The sequence below is a fragment of the Hibiscus syriacus genome, unplaced genomic scaffold (genome assembly GCF_006381635.1).
Source record: "Hibiscus syriacus cultivar Baekdansim isolate YM2019G1 unplaced genomic scaffold, ASM638163v2 tig00002799_pilon, whole genome shotgun sequence".
Lineage (NCBI taxonomy): Eukaryota > Viridiplantae > Streptophyta > Magnoliopsida > Malvales > Malvaceae > Hibiscus > Hibiscus syriacus.
The window spans coordinates 1,765,149-1,792,608 of record NW_024061945.1 but is presented as its reverse complement, the minus strand read 5'-3'; the positions used below and the strand labels follow the sequence as shown (position 1 = coordinate 1,792,608).

The window sequence follows — 27,460 nt, the reverse complement described above, 5'->3', positions numbered from 1 at the left end:
AACACCATAAAGTAAGGGGGTTCTCAGCTTTCAAAACATCAATAGGAAAATCACACCTTTAGTCCCTCTACTTTCCATTTCATAACAGACCCAACAACCTTTAAAATTCTCTTGGGCCCAACTCAATCCCAATTGCTACTAAACTTGATCCAAGCTATTTTAATAGGTTCGTTGGGTTCAAATTATAGGTCATCTATTACACTGAGGATTTCTTCAATCAAATTTTAATTTTATATTTTTTTATGTCATTAGATGAGTAAAAATTGACGTATGAGCCCATAAAAAATAAACGTATGAGAATAATAAGAAGATATTTAGTGAAAAATAAAAAATAATATTAATTCTCTATTTTCATTTATCCAACAATTTTAGAAATTTATATTATATGCAAATTATCCTAACTCATGTATATTATTTTTCTAATTTGTCTATTTTTTTCCAGATTCATCTAGAAATCAATTGAATCATTTTACCATCTCTATCTCACGTTATATGAACACAATAAACTTTCATATGTGAGCTTTTTAATTTGATATTCCGAAGGCAAAAACAATGTTACGTTCATGTTCCTTTGATTCTTTATTTATTTTCTAAAAAAATATCCATGTTTGATATTAAAATAAAAACAAATTACGGCAAGAAAAAATTTTAAATATGAGATTCAAATAAATTATAAAAATATAATTAATTAAAGTTGAATTATATATTAATTATTTTTTGGAATTAAATCTTTTTTTCCCTGAATCATATATGTGCGGAAACAAGTTCCCACTTGGGGAAATCTACGCGTCAGACAACACTAATTGGTTGACTCTGATGATAAAGATTGGATTTTTCTAAAATTCTTCATCCCAAATGGTTAATAAATAGATATTTTTTCAAAACTCTTTTCTCTTTTAATGACGCGTATTTTATTTTTTTAAAATATATAATATATAGATTTATACAATTTTTTTATTTAATGGCATGTGTTTTATTTAACTTTAAATTAAAATAAATAGATTATTTAAAATAAATTTTTCAAAACGTGTATATCAAATAATAATCCTAAATCCAATACAATTCTATTTTTATTAGTCTATTATAAAACAAGAAAAAAAAAAGATTTTGTTTCTTGTCAAATGTTGTAAGAATTATCTTGTCTTCAGACGTCGAGTTTAAATAGCTGTGTATATGTAGGATGTGTACATATTATTAATGATTAAAAATATTTATACTATCATGCAATTATTATAGAGTATTAAAAGGATCCGAAAGACATCCCATTACAAGACCGATAGTTGACTGAAGAAAATAATAATGAAAATTGCAAAAAGTGGATGTAATTTCCTTGCAAATATCATTTGGGGGGGACCAAATTAGAAGTTTCAAAATAAACGGAGGCTAATGTTTATTGGCAATTCTTTCCACAACTTAATTTCTTGGTAAATTCCATTTTGTAAATCACACGTTTCACAAGGACTATAAATAGAAAATAGTTGTACAGCTAAAATCATAAAAAATACTAAATGGGGAAAAAGTTGGTTTGTGAGCTTCAAGCAGGCGATCACATCTACTGCAAAAGAAGGGGAGGCCTCTATGATCACCATGGTTTGCTTCTCTTCCTTCTCATATAATTTTTATTCATATATATATATATATATATATATATATATATTATCGGATAAATAATAATAAACGGTTAAAGTTATGTATTTGTCAATCGAAACTCTCCCCTGAAATACTCCAAGAAACCATTCCTCTTGGATTCCAGAGTTCTCCAAAATCTATTTTTAAGGCGCTCACACCAGCAAAATGACGCACTTTATTATCAATGCTCAACGATATAACTTAATCAGAATCTCACTCCTTTACCCCTCACCAACATGTACAACAGGACATGGTATATCCACTACGTAGGAATACAAAATTCTGACATATAAAATGGCTATCTGCCCCTTCAGTTTGAAACAATATGCAGGTTAGGACGCCGAGTGAAGTCCAGAATGTTTGAAATTGATGACGGCCATTTACATTTACAACACAACCCAATCCTAAGCATGGTAGTCGCAAACAAATGACTCACACAGCAGGGTTTCTTATTAAGCAGCACCTCATTCCTATACAGCCAAATGGACCAACCCTATATATATATATATATATATATATATATATATATATATATATATATATATATTAACCATTAATAATAAAATTGAATATAGATCAAGACAAACATTAGTATTTCGAAATTAAAAATAATATCTTAACTAGATTATAACTACATTTTAAACCAATAATTTTTTGATGTTTTCAATTGAGTCCTCAGGAATCTATGTGGGTGACAATATGGTGATTCATCTGGCTGGAAAGGCAAAGAAGATTCAACCGTATACATGCAAGGAATGCATAAACAAGGGGGTTATCAATGGCGAAATAGCAAAAATCTGCATTTATTGCTTCCTTGCTGGCAAAAAGCTTAAGGTCTATGAGTATGGCGTTTCCTATTTCGAACACAAATTCAAAAAGAACGGTACGTGCTGCATACGCGCCGCCAGGCCACCACACGAAGTCCTCGCCTCCGCCGCCCATTTGCTCGAACACGGCGGCTTTGGCAGCTACAACCTCTTATCGAACAACTGCGAGGACTTCGCCGTGCATTGCAAGACGGGCTTTGCCGAAAGTAAACAGATCATGGGCCATATTAAACGACTGACGTTTATATTTCCGGTTGTCGGTGCGATTGCTACTGTTCCTCTTGCGGCGGCTTATGCCGTGAGCAAGGGGATCACCGCCTCCAAAAGGCATCACAGCTTAACTTAAATGCATCGGCGGTCTTTATACTACTTCTAATTTAAGATTCATACGTTGTTGTTGTGACTTCGATTTCTCATATTACTTTTGTTTACAGCAAATAAACGGATACATATTTTCAATTTTTTTAATTTACTCATTGAACTTTCAAATTACTCATATTTTGACCGCTTTTAATTATTTTATTATTATTTCATATGATATGACATTTATTATTATTATTTTCATATGATGACATTTAATATAAAAATAATTTAAAATATAAAATAAAAATAAAAGGTAGTCGGACGCCATTATTGCTCATCGTTGACCGTCTTAGATGATAGCCGTTCAGTCTCAAATTTTACGGGTCGCTTCGTCTCGACACTTTGAGTTTGATCTGACCTCTATTTTTTCGGAACATGCTCTGAAGTCCACAAATTGAAGAGTGAAACTGAGGAAGCTGAAATGTTGCAGTCGAGACTCATTGGTTTTGGGAAATTTTGGATGAAACAACCGCCAGATTCGGATTCGGGAGGTTGAGGCGAACCGACCCATGAAATTTGAGATCTAACAGCCACCATATACGGAGGTCGATGGCGATCGACGGTGGTGTTCGACCACCTTCTGACTTTATTTTATATTTTAAATTATGTTTATATTAAATAGTAATAAAACATGTCACGTCATATGAAAATACTTATAAAATAATTTATAGTGATCAAAATATGAACATTTCGAAAATTAAATGAGTAAATTAGAAAAATTAAAAGTAGAGTGAGTAAAGTACAGCGACAAAGGGTGCATTTAGAAAAAAAATTCAAACATTTAGTATATGATATCAGACATGTTAGAATTGTCTGCAATAATGGAATCATGAGCAACACTTTTGCTTTCTTCTTCCATTAACAAGCTTATGTTTTCATCGGGTTTGCTCGTTTTCTTAACGAGTTTTTTTAATTTGATTTTTTTCAATCTTGTCATTTTCGCCTTCTTTCATTATCAAGTTTGTGTTATTGTCAAAATGATTTATTAGAAAGCAAATTTAATTTTTAAGTGATTAATAAATTTCTTAGCTGGATTAATTTTGCGTTTCCTTTTAAAAATCAAAATAAAATATGGTTTGATGAGTCGCCACAAATCTTTGATTCGGGTGTGATTGGGCACCCAAAACGTTTTGTCATTTTAATAACATTTAAATTAAAATTTATTAAAACAACATTTTAACGTCTGCTTATCAAAAATTAAGTTCGGGAGTTGATTACGCGTGGGGAAGGATTAGCACCCCCACAGCGTCCTAAATCGATACATAGTCGATTAATTAGTTGTCATTGCATGAATCTTACAAGTTCAAATTCAATTTAAATTAATATCCCTTCAAATAATATTCTTTGAACTTTAGGAAAAAAAATGACAATAATTAATTATTTCCTATTGAGAAGAAAATACCTCTCATATAACACCCCCCAACCCGTATTAGAACCGGATCTGAATCCGATTTGTCACATTGACTTTTCATATCGTTTGATTTTACAAAATAACTAAAAATTCAATTAAACATTTACAATAAAACCGAATAATTTCTATTACATAAAACATATGGTTTTACAAAACCTATAAGAGCATACTTGATTCAAATCTTTAAATTACATGCCAACTAGTTTCAATAAAACAAAATACATATGATTCAAGTCTTTTCTGATATGATCTTTAAAAAGGAGAAGCTGACCTGACTTGCCTATCTTCGATCCCTTTTCATCTTCTTGGAACCTACGTGTGAAACACTCACACGCTAAGTCATTGATTTAGTGAAGCATAATAAAACATATAATGGAACTTAAATACTTAACAATACAAAAAACATTTCATATCATCATATCATATCACTCATATAATATTACATATAACAAAATGCATACATATACATATATAATCACTGTCATCCTCAATAATCTTATCATTATCATTAATCTCATTTATCATATAATCTTATACTTATCCTTTATACAAAACATATAATACATTGCACCAAGAAGCACACATAACATCACATACACTTTATTTATAATATGTCTTTTAATAGCACATGTACACTTCTGAGAACTAAAGATATGTGAATACATAGAGGTTGTGCACATATGTTGTCACCATAGCTCGAATAAAGTCCCACTAGGGGCATATAAAATTGTCCCGAAGGACCACATATAACATATATGTCCCGAAGGACCACATAAAACCCTCGACTCTTGGCATGCCAACTATACCCCTAGCTCTCATATCACATAACATGGTCATTATCATTTATATTTATCATATCACATAACTTGTATCACATATACATATAGTCACGTATATAATTTTCGCATAGCTTATATCAACTTTGCATATAATTTCATATTTCTTGTCACTTTTCTTATATCTTGTTCTTATGTCTTCTCATAGACATATATTCACATTTTCATATAGTCTACCATTTTATCATATATACATGTACTCATATGACTCATTTCATTTCACATGTAGTCTTATAACTGATCATTGTATAGATCATATAGCATTCTCGTAGTTCATAGTCATATATATCATATCACATAACATGTGTTCATATAATTCATAACCACATAGCTTATATTCTTCTTCACATAATCACATATCATATAATGCATACAAGGCATGTTCACACATTATAATCATAATCATTATTCTATACATACAATCATATTTTAAAAAATTTTAGAAACAAAATGGTCGCAAGTCTAATTTCCATCAAGTAATATTTCCTACAAGTATGCACTCACCTGGCCATCACTAGCCAATTCCAATACTTATGACTCTTGTACATTCTTATAGCTTCGAATCTTCTTGGCTTGACTTCGATCGATATCTACACGAATATACAACTTATATGAATATCGGAGTTCAAATTGCTTATAACCAATCAATATAACTTAAGCTGAAAGAAACACTTAACATTTTATACTCAATAGTATCGGTACTTCCAATACAGTACAAATGCTACACTTTTATGGTATCGATACCCCACCTCGGTATCGATATCATTTTGATATTCTGAATTTGTAACATGATAATGGTATCAATACTAGACACTTGGTATCGATACCCTCTTCAACCAGTACCGATACCACTCTTTAGGTATCGATACTTCTTAAAGATTTCATTACATTTTATCATATGGTATCGATATTGTTCCTTCAGTATACCGATACCTCATGCCCAGAACACCCTTCTTTAACTCGAGAATTTACCAAAGCTTACTTAAACTTATAATTTTGAACTCCTTTCATACCATTAACTTCATCTATACTTACTCATATCATTATATATCCATATAACACATCATCATCTTCACTATCTCATAATAATTCTTGAAACCAAGAATCTTACTAGATTTTCAACATGTTCTTAATTCACTTCTATTACTTCTAACTTCTTAATTAAACCCTTGACAAGTCAAATATGACTTCTAAATTCATTTATTAACATTTTCTCATCAATGCACTTAAAAACCATTTTTCTTCAATCACCCATAACTTGAAATTCTTTTAGTGTTAAGCCACTCTAAACTTCCCTTAAGCTTTCTTAACATCCCAAGAATAAAACCAACTCAAAACTTACAAGAATTAACCAACTGAAAGCATTTTCACCTTAGCTATGGAGTCACAGGAAGAGAAGAATAAGAAGCTAGTTGAACTCATAAGTTTCCAGACTTTTCTTTCTATTTTGCTCTTCCTTCTCCACGTGTTTTATACCCACCAAAAGGAAAGATAAAAATCTTTCTTGGGAAAAGAATAATATACCCTCTCATCTTTCCTTCTTCACTAATCAGTCCTACACAAAGTAATTTCAATTAAACCCCTGAATTTTTAAATTTTTCCAAAATTGATCACTAAGTTTCAAAAACTTTCATTTTAGTCACTAACTCAACTTTTGGGATGTTACTAATCTCCTTCCTTTTAAGAAAATTCGTCCTCGAATTTTTACTGCACAAATCGATAAGAACACTGCCTACACATATCTTCTAATGTTCTCATGTTGCTTCCTTTACTTAATCTTTCCTGTTTACCTCTAATAGACTTACCTTTTCCTCACTCAATTCTTCATCTACATTCAACCTTTATAAATCCATATAATGTCACCCATCACATAGACAGAAATCACAATCCTTACCATTCACGATCATTAGTTAATTGATTTCTTTCATCATTCTCTAATTGCCTTACAATAATAACTCAGCCTTTAATCCATTTTCATTTCAAAAATAACATACATTTCCTTAACAACTTGATCAAAGGGAATATAATCATTCGACTGTATCTTAAACTTTCTTAATACATATAAATAAATCTTTATCCGTTTATAACTACTTCTACTTGACCAATAAACACAACCTTAAATCTTCATCAGATATAATTATGGCATATACCTTACGAAATCAAACAATCTTTTTATATAACATTTCTTACTTTTATAATAAATGTTCACCTCAATATCACTCTTGACATACTTGATCCTTTCAATTCCATCTTTCATTTCCTGATCTATTTATTACTTCCAAAAATCAAGATCTCTTGCTAACAAAAATCATATCTTTTCCTTTATGCTCTCATACTCTTTTCATATCACTTATACTTATCTCTGATTGCCCATCTTTATCATAGCTTCAAAATTCTGATAATCCACACTACTTGAGCAAATCTTATTCTAGTAAAATCATTGTTCGAATCACAATACACATATTCTTTTTATCATCACAAACTTTTCTACTACATTCTTAGCCTCCTTCAGATATATGAGTCCTTATCTCTTTGACTAAATCACATCTACGTGATCAGAATACACCACCATATCTAAATCCACGTCATTTGATCTTTTAACGTTTTTATGGTGACATTTGTCAACCATATTCTATCTTATCCATATATTAATGAAACTTCTTCATATAACTTCTCTGATTCAAAGCAGTGGAGACCCTCTAACATTATTCTAACGTGTTTTCAACTTTCTGAAAACAACCTTTATCTTATAAGGAACTTCCTGAGGTGTACGTTCTTCATCCTGCCTGACCAGGGCAGGTGAATTGCTACCACCATCAGGTCTATCACCTTTCGCTCACTTCGTAACTTTCATTACTATACTTCTAATATAACATAATAATCCTACTCCATTAACAAGACATCACACTACTTACTCTATCATATCAAAAAATTTTCACTTCGTGTTAGAATGTACATATTTTAAAACTCATTTGACTTCGGTTTAAGCCTAGAATCTGTTGAACCTTAGATCTAATACCATTAAATGTAACATCTCAAACCCGTATCCGAATCTGAGGTGTCACATTGACTTTTCGAATCGTTTTCTTTTACAAAATAACTAAAAATTTAATTAAACATTTACAATAAAACCGAATGATTTCTATTATATAACACATATGATTTTACAAAACCTATCATAGCATACTTGTTCCAAATCTTTAAATTACATGCCAACTACTTTCAGTAAAACAAAATACATATGATTCAAGTATTTTCTGATGTGATCTTTAGAAATGAGAAGTTGACTTGACTTGCCTATCTTCTATCCCTTTTCATCTTCTCGAAACCTACATGTGAAACACTCACACGCTAAGTCATTGAATTAGTGAGGCATAATAAAACATATAATGGAACTTAAATACTTAACAATAAAAAAAAACATTTTATATCATCATATCATATCACTCATATAATATTACATATAACAAAATGCAAACATATACATATATTATCATGGCCATCCTCAATAATCTTGTCATTATCATTAATCTCATTTATCATATAATCTTATACTTATCCTTTATACAAAACATATAATACATTGCACCAAGAAGAACACATAACATCACATACACTTCATTTATAATATGTCTTTTAATAGAACATGTACACTTCTGAGAACTAAAGATATGTGAGTACATAGAGGTTGTGCACATATGTTATCACCATAGCTCGAATAAAGTCCCACTAGGGGCATATAAAATTGTCCTGAAGGACCTCATATAACATATATGTCCCGAAGCACTACATAGAACCCCCGACTCTTAGCATGCCAACTATACCCCTAGCTCTCATATCACATAACATGGTCATTATCGTTTATACTTATCATATCACATAACTTGTATCACATATACATATAGCCATGTAGATCACTTTCGTATAGCTTATTTCAACTTTTCGTGTAATTTCATATTTCTTGTCACTTTTATTATATCTTGTTCTTATGTCTTCTCATAGACATATATTCACATGTTCATATAGTCAACCGTTTTGTCACTTATACATGTACTCATATGACTCATTTTATTTCACATGTAGTCTCATAACTGATCATTGTCTAGATCATATAACATTCTCCTAGTTCATAGTTATATATATCATATCACATAACATGTGTTCATATAATTCATAACCACATAGCTTATATTCTTCTTGACATAATCACATAACATATAATGCATACAAGGCATGTTCACACATTACAATCATAATCATTATTCTACTCATACAATCATATTTTAAAAAATGTCAGAAACAGACTTATCGCAAGTCTAATTTCCATCAAATAATATTTCCTACTAGTATGCACTCACCTTGGCCTCACTAGCCAATTCGAATACTTATGACTCTTGTATATTCTTATAGATTCGAATCTTCTTGACTTTACTTTGATCGATATCTACATGAATATACGACTTATATGAATATCGAGTTCGAATTACTTATAACCAATCAATATAACTTAAGCTGAAAGAAACATTTAACTTAACATTTCATACTCAATACTATCGGTACTCCCAATACAGTACCGATACTACTCTTCTATGGTATCGATACCCCTTCTCGGTGTCGATACCATTTTGACATTCTGATTTTGTAACATGATAATGGTATCGATACTAGACACTTGGTATCGATACCCTCTTCAACTAGTATCGTTATCACTCTTTAGGTATCGATACTTCTTAAAGATTTCATTACATTTTATCATATGGTATTGATATTGTTCCTTTAGTATCGATACCCCAAGCTTAATTTCTACTTATTTTGCTTTGAAGTATCGGTACTTGATGAACAGTACCGATACCTCATGCCCAGAACACCCTTCTTTAACCCGAGAATTTACCAAAGCTTACTTAAACCTCTCATTTTGAACTCATTTCATACCATTAACTTCAACTATACTTACTTATATCATTCTATATCCATATAACACATCATCGTCTTCACTATCTCATAATAATTCTTGAAACTAAAAATCTTAATAAATTTTTACTTAATTCACTTCTATTACTTTTAACTTCTTAATTAGACCATTGACAAGTCAAATATGACTTCTAAATTCATTTATTAACATTTTCTCATCAATTCACTTAAAAACCATTTTTTTCAGTCACCCATAACTTGAAATTCTTTTAGTGTTTAGCCACCATAAACTTCCCTTAACCTTTCTTAACATCCCAAGAATAAAACCAACTCAAAAATTACTAGAATTAACCAACTGAAAACATTCTCACCTTAGTTACGGAGTCACAGGAAGAGAAGAAGAAGAAGCTAGCTGAAGTCATAAGTCTCCAGACTTTTCTTTCTATTTTCCTCTTCCTTCTCCATGTGTTTTATACCCGCCAAATGGAAAGATAAAAATCTTTCTTGGGAAAAGACCAATATACCCTCTCATCTTTCATTCTTAACTAATCACTCCTATACAAAGTAATTTTAATTAAACCCCTAAATTTTTAAATTTTTCCAAAATTGATTACTAAGTTTTAAAAACTTTCATTTTAGTCACTAACTCAACTTTTGGGATGTTACATCTCATGCCTTATAGTAGTCAATTCTCACTCCAATCTAAATAAAGAAATATTACTATTGTAACATCCCAAAAACATAGTCAGTGACCAAATTGTAAGAATTTAAAGTTTAGTGGTTTAATTAGAAAATTTGAAATGTTCAAAGATTTATTTTGGAAATTTTGTTTAGGACTTGATATCAAAGTTGGATTATTGGAAGGGTATTATGGTCGTTTTAAAGGAAAGATTTTATCCTCCCCTTTAAATAACATAAGCACGTGGGAAAGGAGAGAATTTCTCCAGAGTCTTCTTCAGTTTCTTCTTCCTCACTACCGTGGGTTCATGCATAAGGTAAGTTGGTCTCTAGTTAAGATTTTCTTTCATTTTAAAGTTGGATTTGATTATTGGGGTAGTAAGAAAGTTTAAAGAGAGATTAAGGTTTGTTGAAACTAAAAGATTAACAAGTTATGAGAGATTAAAGATTAGAGGATTCAAAGTGAAATCTTGGAAAAGAATTAGTAATTGAAGTTTGAGGCTAAATTTGACCTGTCATCAACCTAATTATGGAAAAATGAAGTGTTAGAATAGGATTTAGAACATGTTGAAATGTGAGTATGATTCTTGAATTTTATATAGAGGATTAAATTTTGAAGTTAAAAAGGTATTGAATAAGTATTAATTGGTTTAAGTAAGTATATGTAAGTTAAGGATATGAAAGGGGTTGAAATATGGCACAATTGAGCTAGAATGAAGTGATTTTCGTGCTCAAAATGTAATTCTGGGCTAGGGTGTATCGGTACCCATTCAACAGGTACCGATACATCAGGAGTAAAATGCAGAAAGATATTCAAAGGGTATCAGTACATAGGCAGTGTATCGATACCCTCTTAAAATGAAAACTTCGAATGTAATTTGTGTACGATACATAGGTAGTGTATCGATACACACGTTAAAGGATGTATCGATACCCTATAGAGTGTACCGATACCTATTTTAAATGAGAAATGAAAGTAACATTTCCTTTAGTTAAGAAATGAAAGAGTAGAGTATGCCATTTGAAATACTAATATGTATCAATGTATGATTATGTAGACATCAAGTGTAAGAAAGTTCTGGATCGACTACTGAGTTAGAATTTAATTGAACGAAAGGAAGTCATAGGGGTAATTGATAGCAAGTGAGGTAAAGGTGAGTGCACATTATTTAGCATATGATGTTTAATGGGAAATAAGACTTGCGATAAGTCTATTTCCAATAGTAAAATGCATGAATTCATAGATAGTAGTATGTGTTTGTTATGAATTATATGTATGCATGAGTATATGTGTTAACATATATTATTAGGTATGTTATATAATTTGTATAAGTATATGTTGGTGTGATAAGTCATGTGAATAAGGATATATAAATAGTTATATGATAACAAGGTATAAATTATATGAATTAAGTCTGAGTGATTAAATGAAAAATGAGAATAGAATATACGTTAAGAGATATTGGCATAAATTAGTATACAAATGTGTCAAATAAGTTATATAGGAAAGTCGATATGTTTAAGTGGATTATGACACTTTATCAGTATATTATATGATATTCTGGATAAGAAACTAGGAGTTTATATGTTATATAATATGAATATAAGAGGTTATGTGAAATGAACTATGTGACTATATGAACATATAATATTATGGCTAAGAGCTATGTGATATAAGATATGTGTAATACATGAAAAGGTGATATAAGTTGTATAATAAACCATGTGAACTGATATAAATAATTAGGTGAATAAATCAAAAAGTAAGATAAAATAAGTAGTATTTACTTATAAGGTAAAATGAGATTATATGAATGGATAGTATTGATAAGGCATAAGACAACACATCTATGTTTTAATATAATAAAGTGAAATAAGTTCAAGGATATTGAAGTATGTGAATATAATATATGTGATATGCAAATTATGATAATAAGATATGAACTATATAAAAGGATTATATGAGTTATATGAAAATATGATTCAAAATTATGTGATTTCATGATCACAAAAGATAAGCTATGCGATGTGAATGATATGATAAAAGCTATGAGCATATGAGATACGACTATGTGAAACGATATAAAAGAGAATGCCCATGTTAAGTGTCAGGAGAGCTAGAGGTATAATTGGCATGCCAAGAGTCGAGGGTTACCTATGTCTTTCGAGACATATGGATAGTTTACCTATGTCCTTCGGGACATATGGACAGGATTACCTATGTCCTTTGGGATATATGGACAGTTACCTATATCCATCGGGACATATGGACAGCTACCTATGTTCTTCGGAACATATGGATATGTCATTCGGGACACAGATTTCATATGCCACTTAGTGGATTTTATACGAGCTGTGGTGACAACAGATGCGTACACAACCTCAAAATACTCGCATATCTTTAGTTCTCATATGTGTACATGGGCTAAGATAGAGATAACAACAAATACTTTATATAAGTATGTTGTATATGCTTATATGAAATGAGATGAATTATAGAAATCGTATGATAATATATGTATTCCTTTGTAAAATGATATATGTAATATATGATGTGTATAAATGATAAGTACATGATTATACGATAAGAGGTATCAATGATAATAAGCATATGATAATGATAAGAAAGAAGATAATTATATATGTACATGTATGGATTTGATATATGAATGGATATATGCTTGTGTATGACATGATAGTAGTAATTGTTCATGCATGATTATAAGTTAAAGTTTCCATTATATGTTTATATGCCTCACTAAGTCATCGACTTAGCGTGTGGGTGTTTCACACGTAGGTTCTGGAAAGCGAGAAGAGAAGCTAAGTGGAGCAAGACAGATCAGCATCTCCTTTACGAAGTTCACATCAGTAAAGAATTTTGATTGTTATATTTTGTTGGCATGTACTAAGAAAATTGTATTAGTTATGCTCTGATAGGTTTTGTAAAACCAAATGTTTTAATTAATGAAAATTATTCATTTTTTTAATTATGGATACAAATTTTTACCAATTTGTAAAGAAAGCGTTTTGAAAAGTCAATATGACACCATGAACTCGGATCCAGGTTGGATGCGGGTTGGAGGTGTTACAACTATTTCATTATAAAATTCATTATTAATTTAAATTGCACGTATAATGATAAAATAAAACAAATTAAATTAAAAATTACCTATCTTTTTATAAAGAATAAGAATATTCAATTATTTAAAGATGTCGAGGTCGGTCCTTTTATAAGTTCTAACGATCTTTTCTCGAAGAATTTAAATAGATGGACATTTCTTTTTCTCTCATTCCCAAATTTTAGGTGTGGTCAAATTTTAGGGTTTCAGTTGATGGGACACACTTTCATTTTAAAATTATCGGAAATTATTTTCTATACGTTAAGACAATCACTTCACAATGAACTTAAAATGAAAAGGTATTACCCTTAGTCCAATTATTTGAATTAAGTCGAGTTATGCTTATGAGGGTTCATACATTTTACAAAAATGTTGTCATGTAACTAATTCTAATTGTACGTTCACCTAAATTATAAATATTAAAAGATAAAAAAATATGCATCATTTAAAATACGTACTATATATGTTTTACATGCAAAACATAACACATAGTACAATACACTACAACTAAAATGCCAAATAATATGCATATATAAAAATATAGTATAAACATAAGTATATGATATGTTTACGTGTAATATATACATACAAATATAATCAGGGTAAAGTATAGTAATGGTCACTGAACATTTTTGAAGCTTGCATTTAGGTCCCCCAACTTTTAAAACTTGCAATACAATCCCCAACATTTATTCCGTTTACAATATGGTCCCCCAACTTAAATCACTGTTAGAAAATTAGGGTAAATTATATAAACGGTCATTGAACTTTTCAGGCACTTGAATTTAGGTCCCCAACTTTTAAAACTTGCAAAACAGTCCCCCAATAATTTTATTTTCTTATTAAATATAGATGTATAGAAAATATAAATGATTCAATTTATATTTAAATGTATGAATCATTTATATTTTTGATATATTTTATTTTTCTTGTATAAACTAGTATTTAAAATATGTTTATATTTTAATCAAAATATTTTAATATACGAATAAAAATATATTTATATAAATTTATATTTATATTTAGATGTATAAATAAAAAATATATTCATATTAATGTATGAATCATTTATATTTTTGAATATTTTATTTTTAATAAGAAATTAAAATTATTAATTATATTAGAAATACTCAACTTAAGATTATATATATAATCATGAATTATAAATATGAAAAATATAATTATTAAATTTAGTTTAAAAATATATAAATCTTAAATTTATTCTTTTAAAATATTGTATCAACTAATATTTAAAAAATATATTAAATCTATCAAACAATTTATCAAATATAATATTTTATTGTAAAAAAATAATATTTTCCCATCATTTATTGCTTTCAAATTTTTTGCCGAAGTTCAAATCTCATTATTTCCATTTTCCATTATATTCTTTTTTTCTGGCATTGGTCATACTATTAGTATATGTATTATTGTATATCTCTTAACACAAACGATGGTGTCAGCTTAGTGGCTCCACCCTGTATCGTTCATTTGCGTGACTCAGGTTTGAGTTTGCCCAAGACCCAAATTTTACTTCTTTGTAACTTAATTTTCTTCTAATTAGGTGGTGACATGTGTCACCAATAACATATATCATGATCATGTGTTAACACATGTCAGATCCTGGTTAAATGATTAATTTATTAAATTTTATTTAATTTGGGACCAAATTGATAGCATATATAAATAATTAGGTGGTGACATGTGTCACCAATGACACGTGTCATGATCATGTGCTAACACATGTCAGATCCTAATTAAATGATTAATTTATTAAATTCTATTTAATTTAGGACCAAATTGCTTATATAAATAATAAAGACTGAATGTATAATAATGTCAATTCCTTTTAACTGCCACTTCATCATTTGTATCAATTGGTAACGACTAGTGGCTTAGTTGAAACAGTTAAATAATTATGTTGTATGATTGATAAATTTAAAAGATCGATGACAAAAGTAAAAAGGGCTAGATAGTTAAGTTGTCAACCTAGTAGTTTACACTTTTATTTATACGTCAAAATAACATTTTATAAATTTAAAATTCGAATTATTTTCAACCTCTTCTATATCCTAACTACTTTTTTTAATTAAAAAATTTCTTCAACAGATAAGAATTATACTATTATATTTATATAAAAAATACGTATCACATGAAATAAGATGAAATTAAATAATAATAAATCTGACATAATTGAATTTAATTGAATTATTTTGGAATTTAGGGTTTAGAATGAAATTGAATTACTTTGGAAATTAGGGTTTAGAATGAAATTGAGGACTGTTTTATAAGTTTTAAAAGTTGGGGGACCTAAATTCAAGTGTCTGAAAAGTTCAATAACCTTTTATATAATTTACCCTAATTTCTAACGGTGGTTTAAGTTGAGGGACCATATTGCAAACAGAATAAATGTTGAGGGACTGTATTGCAAGTTTTAAAAGTTGGGGGACGTAAATGCAAGCTTCAGAAATGTTCAGTGACCATTACTATACTTTACCCATATAATCAAAATATAAAGTAATATATTAATAAAAAATGATTAAGTTCAAAGATGGATGAAACTTAAGTAATCTAATTTATTTTCAAAAAAAATATTTAATATTAATAATAGTTATTTATGAATTAATAATGTAACATACATATTTTAAGAAAGTACTAAAAAATAAGACTACTTATCAAATCTAATAAATGCAAATAAAAAAATTAAAAGTTGTTGTATTAGTGAACTAATATATTACGAGATTATACATACAATAAATTATATATTTAAAGAATTCAACATATATAACTTACTCGTATTAAATATAGTATACAATAAGTAACAAAAACATAGATTTTTAATCTTAGTACACGTTTAGACCATATATACACAAAACCCATAATTGAATATATATATATATATGAACATTATAATCAAATAAATATATGGAAAGTAAATTAGCTTACCAATTACATGCAAATTAATTTAAATTAAACCCTAAACCTATATGCAACAAATTATACAAATATCTATATTTAATGATACCGATATATATTTTATACATTAATAATATTCAAGGCACATATTTTTCGTATTATGCAAATATAGGGTTAAATAATAAAAATGGAATTTTTAGTGTCACAACAACAAGTAAAATAAATATCATAACATATAATACAAGAATCATACATTACAAACACTGAAAGTGTAATAAACCCATATATATTTAGGACCAAAATGAAAATATTTAAAATTACATGCAGGAAATTAAAATAAGCAAAAGTAAATAATTCAAGGTGACCAAACTATAACACACGTAACATGAGAAGGTAAAATCGTAAACTCAAAAAGCAAGAGCCTCGTACAACCATTTGGATTCTCGATTGATAACTATTATTATATGCGAACTCCACCAAAGGCAAATGATCCTCCCAACTACCTTCAACATCAATGATGACGCACCTAAGCATCTCATCAAGAACTTGAATAATGGGCTCTAACTAACTATCTGTCTAAGGGTGAAACGTGGTGCTAAAGTGGAGCTTGGTGCCTAGAGAATCATGAAGAGCAACCCAAAATCAAGAAGTAAACCCCAGATCTCTGTATTAAATGATCAGAGTCGGAACTCCATGCAATCTCATAATCTTACGGATGTAGAGCTTCGCTAACCTCTCCAAAGTAAAGTCCATCTTGACTGATAAGAAGTGAGAAGACTTAGTCAACCGATCTACTATCACCCAAACAAATTCATGCTTATGTCTCGTCATTGGTAATCCGATCACGAAACTCATAGTTGTTCTGTCCCACTTCCACTGTGGTATCTGAATCAGTTAAAGCAACCCCAAAGAAACTTCATGTTTTGCCTTAACTTGTTGGCACACCAGACACTTTGCAATAAACTCAAAAACTTCTCTCTTCATACCTCACCAAAAATAAAGATGTCGAAGCTCTTGGTACATCTTATTGCTTCCCAGATGAACTGAAAGTGGACTATAATGGGCCTCGTGAAGGATCTTATTAAGCAACTGCTCGACTTTGGGTACACATAATCGTCCCCTAAAGAACAACAACCATCTCGCAATTCGAACCCTGGGGTTTCACCTCGGTGGACTTGCTCCACTTGAGCTCTTAAGCGACTATCTAAACTTTGCAGTCTCTTAACTTCACTCACTAACTCGCGTTATATTCTGTTATCGACTTTTGACTCAGTGTATCAGCTAGATATGCTCAAGAGTGCTAATAAGGCTCTCAACTCTGATATTTTCTTTGGACTTTGTGTATCAGCTATTACATTTGCTTTTCCCGGGTGATAGTCGATAACACAATCATAGTCCTTTAACAATTCTACCCATCTACACTATCTCAAGTTTAACTCCTTTTGAGGAAGCATGTACTTTAAACTCTTGTGATCCGTGAAGATATGACATTTTTCCCCAAACAGGTAGTGCCTCCAAATCTTAAGCACAAAGACTACGACTGCAAGCTATAGATCGTGGGTGTGGTAATTCCGCTCATAAGGCTTAAGCTGAAGGGACACGTAAGTCACTATCTTTCTCTATTGCATCAACACGTGTCCTAGGTCGTTTAGCGAAACATCATTATACATACTCAAAATTTCTTTGTTGCTTCTCACCCAACACAAATGACACTCGCTTCTGAAGCAACATAGTCATTAGGGATGCTATCATAAAAAACCCTTAACAAATCGACAATAATAGCCCGCAAGACCCAAGAAACTATGCACCTCTTTTACGCCCTTTAGTGGCTTCCACTCAAGTATCGCATGAAACTTCTAAGGACCAATTCAAATATCATCTGCGGTCACTACATGCCTCAAAAAAAAGAAACCTCTAACAACCAAAACTCGCACTTCCTAAACTTTACAAATAGTTTTCGGCCACTAATAGTCTGAAGAACTATGTGGAGATGGCGGTCATGTTCATTCTCTGATCACGAATAGACCAAGATGTCATCAATGAAAACCACTACGAATTGGTCCAATCACAGGTGGAAGACCCTGTTCATGAGGTCCATAAATACCGCTGAGATGTTGGTGAGTCCAAACGGTATTACAAGGAACTCATAGTGACTGTATCTTACTCTAAATGTCATCTTTGTTATATTAACTTCTTTAACATTTAACTGGTAATACTAGGACCTCAGGTTTATCTTGAAAAAAACATGCTCTTTTAAGTTGGTCAAAGACGTCATCGATTATGTGAAGGGGATAACAGTTCTTGATGGTCAACTTTTTAAACTGACGGTAGTCGATGTACAGCCTCTTAAACCCATCCTTCTTTTTAACAATGAGAACCAACACTCCCAAAGAAGAAATGATTGGCCATATAAACCCTTTCTTGAGAAACTCTTGAATTATGACTTCAATTCTTTAAGTTATGTAGGTGACATGCGATAAGAAGCAATGGCCACTAAAGTGGACCCTAGCATTACCTCTATGTCAAACTCTAACTTCCAATCTGACTGTAATTTGAGCAACTCCTTCGAAAACACATTTGGAAAGTCTCTAATGGTTTGGATGTCCTCAATCCTCGACACTGTAATTTTGGTGTCAACTATATGATCCAAGAAGGCTTCATAACCCTATTCAAACATTCTTTGAGCCTTAAAAGCTAACACAACCCTTTCACCCTTTGGCTTTTTACAAAACATAATGATCCTAGTTTCATAATCTTTTAAGAGTTTAAGCCATAAAAACTTACACCTCATACTCCTATCATGCTCTGACAACCAGTCCATGCCCAAAATCAGATTGAATTCTCTAAAAGGCAACTTCATAATATCAGCAAAAAATGTCTCACCTTAAATTTTGAAAGGGCATCTACGATTGACCTTGTCTACTAAGACATTCAATCCTAAAGGACTGGACACTCGAACTCCTATTTTAAGGTTCTCAACTGGAATATTCTTTTCTTGAACTAGGTCATACCATATATAAGATTGGGTAGATCCTATGTCGACTAGAGTAGTGACTATAAGATAAAATATGCTAAAGGTACCTATGATTACATCAACAACATCGCAATCCTCCTGAGCTCGGACTTCATATTGACGAGCGGTAACTCTAAGCTTGGCACTGGCCCCAGATCGGGCTGTACCCGTAACAGTCTAATCAGATCCAAAATTCCCACATCTCTAGGGTTTTCTACCCCTTTGGATTGACTGTGTTGAGCTCTAAGTCAAAGTTGGGGTCACATCCTGCACCTATGGACAATCTCTCACGAAGTAGTCCAGGGAACCACAACGATAACAACCCCTATACCCCTGTCGGCAAACCTCCGGATGTCTTCTACCACAAGTGGGACAATTGCGATGAAATTATTTTCTCGAAGAACCTCCAGATGATAGGGTGGCCAACAATCTCCTACGCTGACTAGATCGACCTTTACATATGCTCGTATTATAAGTAGACCTGCTAGACTAACTTGATGAGGCCCTCTAAGACCCCTGAGAATCCTTCATCCTCTTTGATGACTGTGAAGGTCATGATGACCCTGTCATCCCTCGGGTCTAACTAGAAGTAGTTTCTACCTCAATAGGTTTTCAACCTAATACCCTCTCTATTGGTTTCGCCTGACTAACCAACTCGACAAACACTCTTGGTGGATCAGCAGCTAGGTGAGTTAGAATATCTAAATGGAGGCCCTGCCTGAACCTCCTGCAGTGGTTGTACTCTGATGAAACCAGCTTTAGTGCATACTGACTCAAACAGAGAAACTCTAACCTCATACTTAAACACTAAACGGTTCCCCTGAGTTAACTAGGTAAACTGCTCTCTCAAAGTATCCTTATGATCCTCCCTATGTATTTTTGGAGAAACTTCTCCAAGAATCGTTCCTAGGTAGGTCGCTCAGGCTCCAAATACATCTCTATCGTCTCCCACCAGTCTATAATGTCACCATTTAGCAAAGAGGTGGCGCACTCCAAAATACCCTCAAGGGTGAGGTGTAGCTTTCTAAGAGTCTTAAGAGTCTCTCTCAACCACTGATCAGCCACTACATGGTCATCGTCTCCTATGTCGAAGAAATTTATGGCTCATACCTCTAAACCCTCTCTATAGGGGACTCCTACGATACTACGTCGGCTGGGGCTGGTTGAACTAGCTGGGTAGGTAAGGTAGGGGGATTCGAAGTAAGGCTCTAGCTATACGCCTCAGAGTATCAGTTAGATCTGTAAAGTAGGTCACCTCCTCGATCCATGCCTTCCTAGGCTTTTCAAAATCTGTATGAGAGACAAAATCATCACTTAAATCTCCTACAAGGGAAGCCCTACTCTCGTGCTTACCCTCTTGATTGTGGCATGGGCTCTCCTCCATGTCTCAACTCTAAAATTTTAAACAATAGAGGAGTTACTATCACATTTTCAAAAGCAGAAGTACTCTTTATATCCTTAGAGACATGTATATTCATAAACTTTTACTGACCCTAACCCACGGGCCCTAGGAACATCTAAACCCGACACTATGATACCATTAAATGTAATACCCTAAACAAGTATAACCCACATTCGACCGATCAGAGTGCCACTTGGAACCACCGGAGTGGCTTACAAATTTTTTTTACTAGCTAAATTAAAACAATCATTTATGAACACTCATCGTGAAATAAAACAACAACATTTATATAAATCAGTTTACAATTCAGAGCTCCCAAAATAATAAATCAAAATATACAGACCATCATTTAAATTATTTTTGACTAAAATATACAAATTAGGGTTTATAAATATACATGCCCTCAAAGAAGAACTCGAGACGTATTCTGCTACAAATCTAGTCTAGATCTAGTATGAACAAAAGCTACTCAACAACTCTATCTATGAATATGCGTAAGGAAACAAATTTCAAACGCTGAGATAACTAGACCAGTGCCACGCTAACAACTAAACCATACTAAAAATGTTCATTTCATGCTCAAGCTAACTAATAAAAATGTAATAGAGAGTATACTCGTATACCCACTCTCTAATATATGGTATACACCATGGTGTGGCTGAATGATTCTGTATCGCAGTGTTCACACCTCTCTAAAATACTGAGGATGAGGCTCATAACCTCTACATTGGACACAACACCCTCGACTAACTCGCCCCTTACGAATGTCGGACCTTACGCCCTAGTTAGTCAGTTTAAAGTGCCTTACACACTACCTAAGGATATATGGACTAATTCTATACTTCGACACTGGTATCTTTGCTAAAGGAACTCGGGTGTTCTAATCGTTTCTCGAGCATCAATCAAGGCTTGCTTTATGTCACCCTAATTGATATCATTTCTAAGTGTGATTAATTATTATTGATGTTTCCAATTGAAAACATATTTGAAAGTAATTGTAGAGTTCTTGGGAAACCTCATAGTCCTCTTAAAATTTCTCAAAAAATAAAGCCTGAAAATGTACGCTGGTACCAATATTGGTCATTCGATTTTGGTGCTGGTCCTTTAGTATCGGTACCTCCCCTTGAGTATCAATGCAAATTTTAGGTTCGATATTTTTGAAAATATGCCCAATATTGATACACCTATGGGGAATATTGATACTTCTACTCGGGGTATCGATACTCTCATGAGTACCGATACCAATCTTGGATTCGATAGTTTTAAAAAATACTCCAATATTGATACTTACCATTGAAGTATCGACACTGAACCCTGGCTCGAGATGAACCTATTTGGGCACTTAATTTTACTTACATTACTAATTTGAGGCTCCCAATTGTTATTAGTGTCTTATGTGATCAATAAGGTCCATAAATAAGGTTTTAAAACATATTTAAAACATAAATCATGAAATATACAGTGGAAATGCTCATAAAGCTTTAAACTCAACTCATATGTTATCTTGCATTTCTATTGACTCACTAAAGGGGAGTTGTGAGTGTGTTACCTGATTTCCCTTCTTGTTAATGCCTCTCCTGAATCAACTATGAGTCACTTTTTCTTTCCCCTTTACTTTGGAACTATCTCTTACCTCCTTCACTAAACAAGGTAGAAAAATAGATTACTAACTCAACTGAGTGTTGTATACAATTTAAATACACTCTCTAAAACTCAAACCTACCCAAAATGAGCTAGAATCCATAAACTCTTATAACCCTCTCAAAAACTCATTTTGGTTTCCACGAATAAAAACTTGAGAAATGGAGCTTGAATTGAAGCTAGAAGAATAAGGATTTATAATCTCACCTTAGTTAAGCCAAACTAGATTTGAAATGCTTGATATCTTGGTTTTGGAAAGGAAGAGAAAGAGAAAAAGATGAAAGGAAGAAGAAGAAAGTTTGGTGAATGATGATGGGAATAGTTAACGTAAACACCATAAAGTAAGGGGGTTCTCAGCTTTCAAAACATCAATAGGAAAATCACACCTTTAGTCTCTCTACTTTCCATTTCATAACAGACCCAACAACCTTTAAAATTCTCTTGGGCCCAACTCAATCCCACAACAACAACAACAACAACAACAAAACCCAATTCCCATATTCAATGGGGTAAGGGGGAGGTAGGGTAGTAGGCTGCCCCCAACGCCAGGTTGAGAGTAGCTTCCTTGGAAGACCTCCGGCAGTCATAAAAATAAAAATATAGATAAAATGCAATGCATGTATAAATAAATACATAAATACATAGTTGTACAGTATTCATATGCAGTCATTAATATCATTGATATCATATGCGCGTCTGTAATGGGCAGTAATCTTTGTATATAGACAGAAACGTAAGACCCGACTAAATTTAAAAGTGGAGAGAATGATACACCCTAGAGATGTGACCCACACTACTCGACTATCCTAGTCTTAAGTCTCCATACTTTCCTATCAGAGGTCATGTCCTCGGTAAGGGCTAAATCCATCAAATCAGATCTCAAGCAGTCTTCCCACTTCCGCCTTGGTCGCCCTCTCCTTCTGGCACCGTCGACTGTAATTGACTCTACCCTCCTGACCATATCAGATGGTAGTCGCCTGAGGACATGCCCAAACCACCGTAGTCTTCCTTCCCTCAATTTCTCGGAAACAGGCACCACCCCCAAGAACATCCTAATAGCAGAGTTTGTTGTCATATCCCACAGAGTCCTACCGCATGTCCACCGAAGCATTCTCATTTCTGCGGCCTCTATCCTCCTTACATGATCCTTATTGGTTGCCCAACATTCTGATCCATACAATAGTGCTGATCTAATTGCCATTCTATAAAATTTTCCCTTAAGTTTTAGAGGCACCTTCTTGTCACACAAAACTCCAGTAGCGGCCCTCCACTTTAGCCATCCCGCCTTAATACGGTGTGTAACGTCATCATCTACACCCCCATCTTTATGTATCATAAACCCTAGGTACTTGAAACAATCCTTTGAGGGGAGAACGTGTCCTTCTATGCATACTTCTACATCGTCTTCGTTTTGGTCCCTACTGAAGTTTGAACATAAATACTCTGTCTTATCAATATTGATCCTTAGACCTTTTTCTTCCAAAGCAGTCTTCCAGGTAGCCAGTCTACTATTCAACTCATATTTTGTTTCAGCCACTAGGACAATGTCGTCAGCGAAAAGCATACACCATGATACACCGTCTGGTGTCGCACAAAAGATGTCGTCTATAATCAAGGCGAAGATGTAAGGGCTAAGAGCCGACCCCTGGTGGAGTCCGATTTCCACCGGGAATGCCTCGGTGTCGCCAACTGTAGTCCTGACGTATGTAGTAGATCTACAATACATATCACGAATCGTCCGGATATAAATAGTTGGGATCCGTCTCGTTTCCAAAGTCTTCCAGATCGTATCGCGGGGAACGCTATCATAAGCCTTCTCAAGGTCAATGAACGCCATGTGAAGATCTCTAGACTTTTCCCTATATTTCTCCATAAGTCGTCGAAGTAGATGAATCGCCTCCGTGGTAGACCTGCCTGGCATAAAGCCAAAATGGTTTTCGAAACCCTAGTAACTTGTCTCAACCTAGCCTCTATCACCCTTTCCCATAGCTTCATGGTATGGCTGAGTAGTTTAATACCTCTGTAGTTACCACAACGTTGGGGATCTCCTTTATTCTTATAGATTGGTATCACCGTGGACTCTCTCCACTCCTCTGGCATCTTGGCAGTCTCTAAAATAATATTAAAGATGTTGGTCAACCACTTAACTCCCTCTTCTCCTAGGGCCAACCACACAGTGATAGGATTTTGATCAGGACCGACAGCTTTGTCCCTTCCCATCTTTCTAAGAGCCATTTTGACTTCCTCAAACCCAATCCTACTTGTAGGGCAGTCATTGGCCGATGTATGATGGTCGGATGACCCATCAACGGTACTTTCTCTACAGGGAGAGGCACCGTCATTAAATAAATCAAAGAAGTAATTACCCCAAACCCTCTTAATATCACGATCTTTCGCTATAAGAACACCATTGTTGTCCTTAATAAATCTAATGCTACCTAGATCCTTTTTCTTATTCTCCCTAGATTTTGCAAGCCTGAATATGTCGTTTTGTCCTTCCTTGGTGTCTAATCTCTTGTACATTCCCTCGTATGCCTTATCCTTTGCTTTAGCCACCGTTTTCTTGGCTTCCCGCTTTGCCTCCTTGTATCTTTGTTTAGCTCTCGACCTTTCTTCGTCGTCATTGCATTGTAGAAACTCCTTGAAACAAGTTTGCTTTGTCTTCACCTTAGTTTGGACATCGTCGTTCCACCACCATGATTCTTTATGTTCCTTGGCCTTCCCTGTCGACAACCCCAGGGTGTTTTTGCCCACCTCTCTGATGAAATTTGCCATATTTTTCCATAACAAATCTGCATTATTTGAGTTTGTAGTTCCAAAACCTGTATTAGACAAAACCTTACTCCTAAAGTCATCAGCTGTCGCTCCATGTAACTTCTTCCAAAGGATCCTAGGTTTACCCAGTTTAGCCCTCCTATGAGTGTTCCGCCCGTGCGGTACGCGGAACACCAAAACCAACAATTTGTGTTGCGATGCACATGCCTCTTCAGGGGATACCTTACAGTCAATGCAAGCCCATCGATCCCGATTTCGGACCAGGATGTAGTCGATTTGGGTACAATGTCCCCCGCTATGAAACGTAATCAAGTTCGCATCTCTCTTATTAAATAAGGAGTTAGTGATCACCAAATTGTGAGCAGTAGCAAATTCAAGCAACGTACGCCCCTCATCGTTCCTGCTACCATAACCGAAACCCCCATGAACACCGTCATACCCGTCGGTTGTACTACCTATATGGCCATTGAAGTCTCCCCCTATGAAAACTCTTTGGTCCTCCGGAATGCTCCTAAGTACATCATCTAACTGATCCCAGAAGCAACGTTTCTCCCCCTCCCCTAGGCCAACATGTGGGGCGTACACTGAAAGGACATTCACCACTTACTCTTCTATAATAACCTTAATCAGCATGATCCTATCCCGGTATCTACAAACTTCAACTACATTTTCCTTGAGCCTAGAGGAAACCAAGATACCCACCCCATTTCTAGCGTTATCTACGCCTGAATACCACAACTTGTACCCATTACACTCTCTGGCGCGAGCCCCTTTCCACCTAGTCTCCTGGATACATGCAAAATCTATTTTCCTATTATTAAGTGCGTCGGTCAGCTCCAGAAGCCTAGCATTTAATGTGCCTACATTCAACGAGGACACTCTAAGTCTAGTCTCCTTGTCACCACTTTGTCGAGCCCTCCCTCTATATGCCCCATGGGCTCTAAAAGAAGGACATGACCTCAAGAAATCATCTATAGTCGAAGCTATGAGAAACTATGAAAAATGAATCCAAAGAAGAAAGAAGACGCACCAATAAAACGCTAGAGAATTGAGGGGTACTAAAAAGCCTAGTTGGTTACTAAGTAGGATTTTAATTTATTACTAGTTGGTTACTATTGTTATTATTATTGCTAAAAGCCTAGTGTTAAAAGGGGAGGAAATAGAATAAAAATGATTTTTATCTTCAGATAAAAAAAATGATACTACTAATTGGAAAATTAAGCACTACGCGATAACTAGCCCTAGGTTAAGAAAGAAGAAAGATTAAGAAAACAAATAAGAATACTTAGCTGGATGAAGATAATAACAGACTGGAAAATAAAGAGCAGAAGTTAAGTTAATTCCAACAAAATCTAATCAAATAATATTGAGGTATTTACTGTTTCAGAGAGTAAAATAGACCAAATCCAGTAACAGAAACTATAAGTTGACAAAACCAGTGAAGATGAACATCAAACCCAAAAAATTTTGCAGAGAAAATGATAATAAGCAAGCATATATATCACTATTGAGGTATTCACTGTTCTTGAGAGTTTAAACAGACCAAACCCAGGGGAAAAAAACTCTAAACTACCATCTGAAGATGAAGATGAACATCGAATCAAACCCAGAAAAATAAATAAACCAAAAACCTCTAAATTCTGAAGCGAAAAGGAGATGGAAACAGAGCTAAAAAAGTTGCTAGGGTATTTAGCACAAAATTTAGTCTTTGGTAATCAAAGAGCCTCTAACTACCAAACAGTAAAGCTAATTGATGATTCTAAATATACAGTTCGGATTAAACTTCAAGAAAATCACAGATTGAATTTAACGGAAACTATAAACAAAGTTAAAACAAAATCAGAAATTGAAGTGAAAAGAGTCAAAATCACAGTCAAGATTTTAGGCTTTATGGGTCTCAAAACAAACCAAGAGAGATTAAAGAATTAAAGGAGGAAAG

General features: G+C 33.2%; 1 protein-coding gene across 1 annotated transcript; it reads left to right on the top strand.

Annotated features, from left to right (window-relative positions):
* Positions 1 to 1,508: 1,508 nt before the first annotated feature.
* On the top strand, positions 1,509 to 2,802 carry LOC120151297 (lecithin retinol acyltransferase-like). The gene is made up of 2 exons (XM_039163808.1): positions 1,509 to 1,590; positions 2,309 to 2,802. Exons 1-2 carry the CDS (start codon positions 1,509 to 1,511, stop codon positions 2,800 to 2,802), a joined length of 576 nt encoding a protein of 191 aa, XP_039019739.1.
* The last annotated feature ends 24,658 nt before the right edge of the window (positions 2,803 to 27,460 follow it).

Bases quoted from the DNA above. Each gene is read 5' to 3' on its own strand.
- LOC120151297 (XM_039163808.1), top strand. From the start codon at position 1,509: ATGGGGAAAAAGTTGGTTTGTGAGCTTCAAGCAGGCGATCACATCTAC. The intron at 1,591-2,308 runs GTTTGCTTCTCT...TTGAGTCCTCAG, and splicing joins AGGCCTCTATGATCACCATG to GAATCTATGTGGGTGACAAT.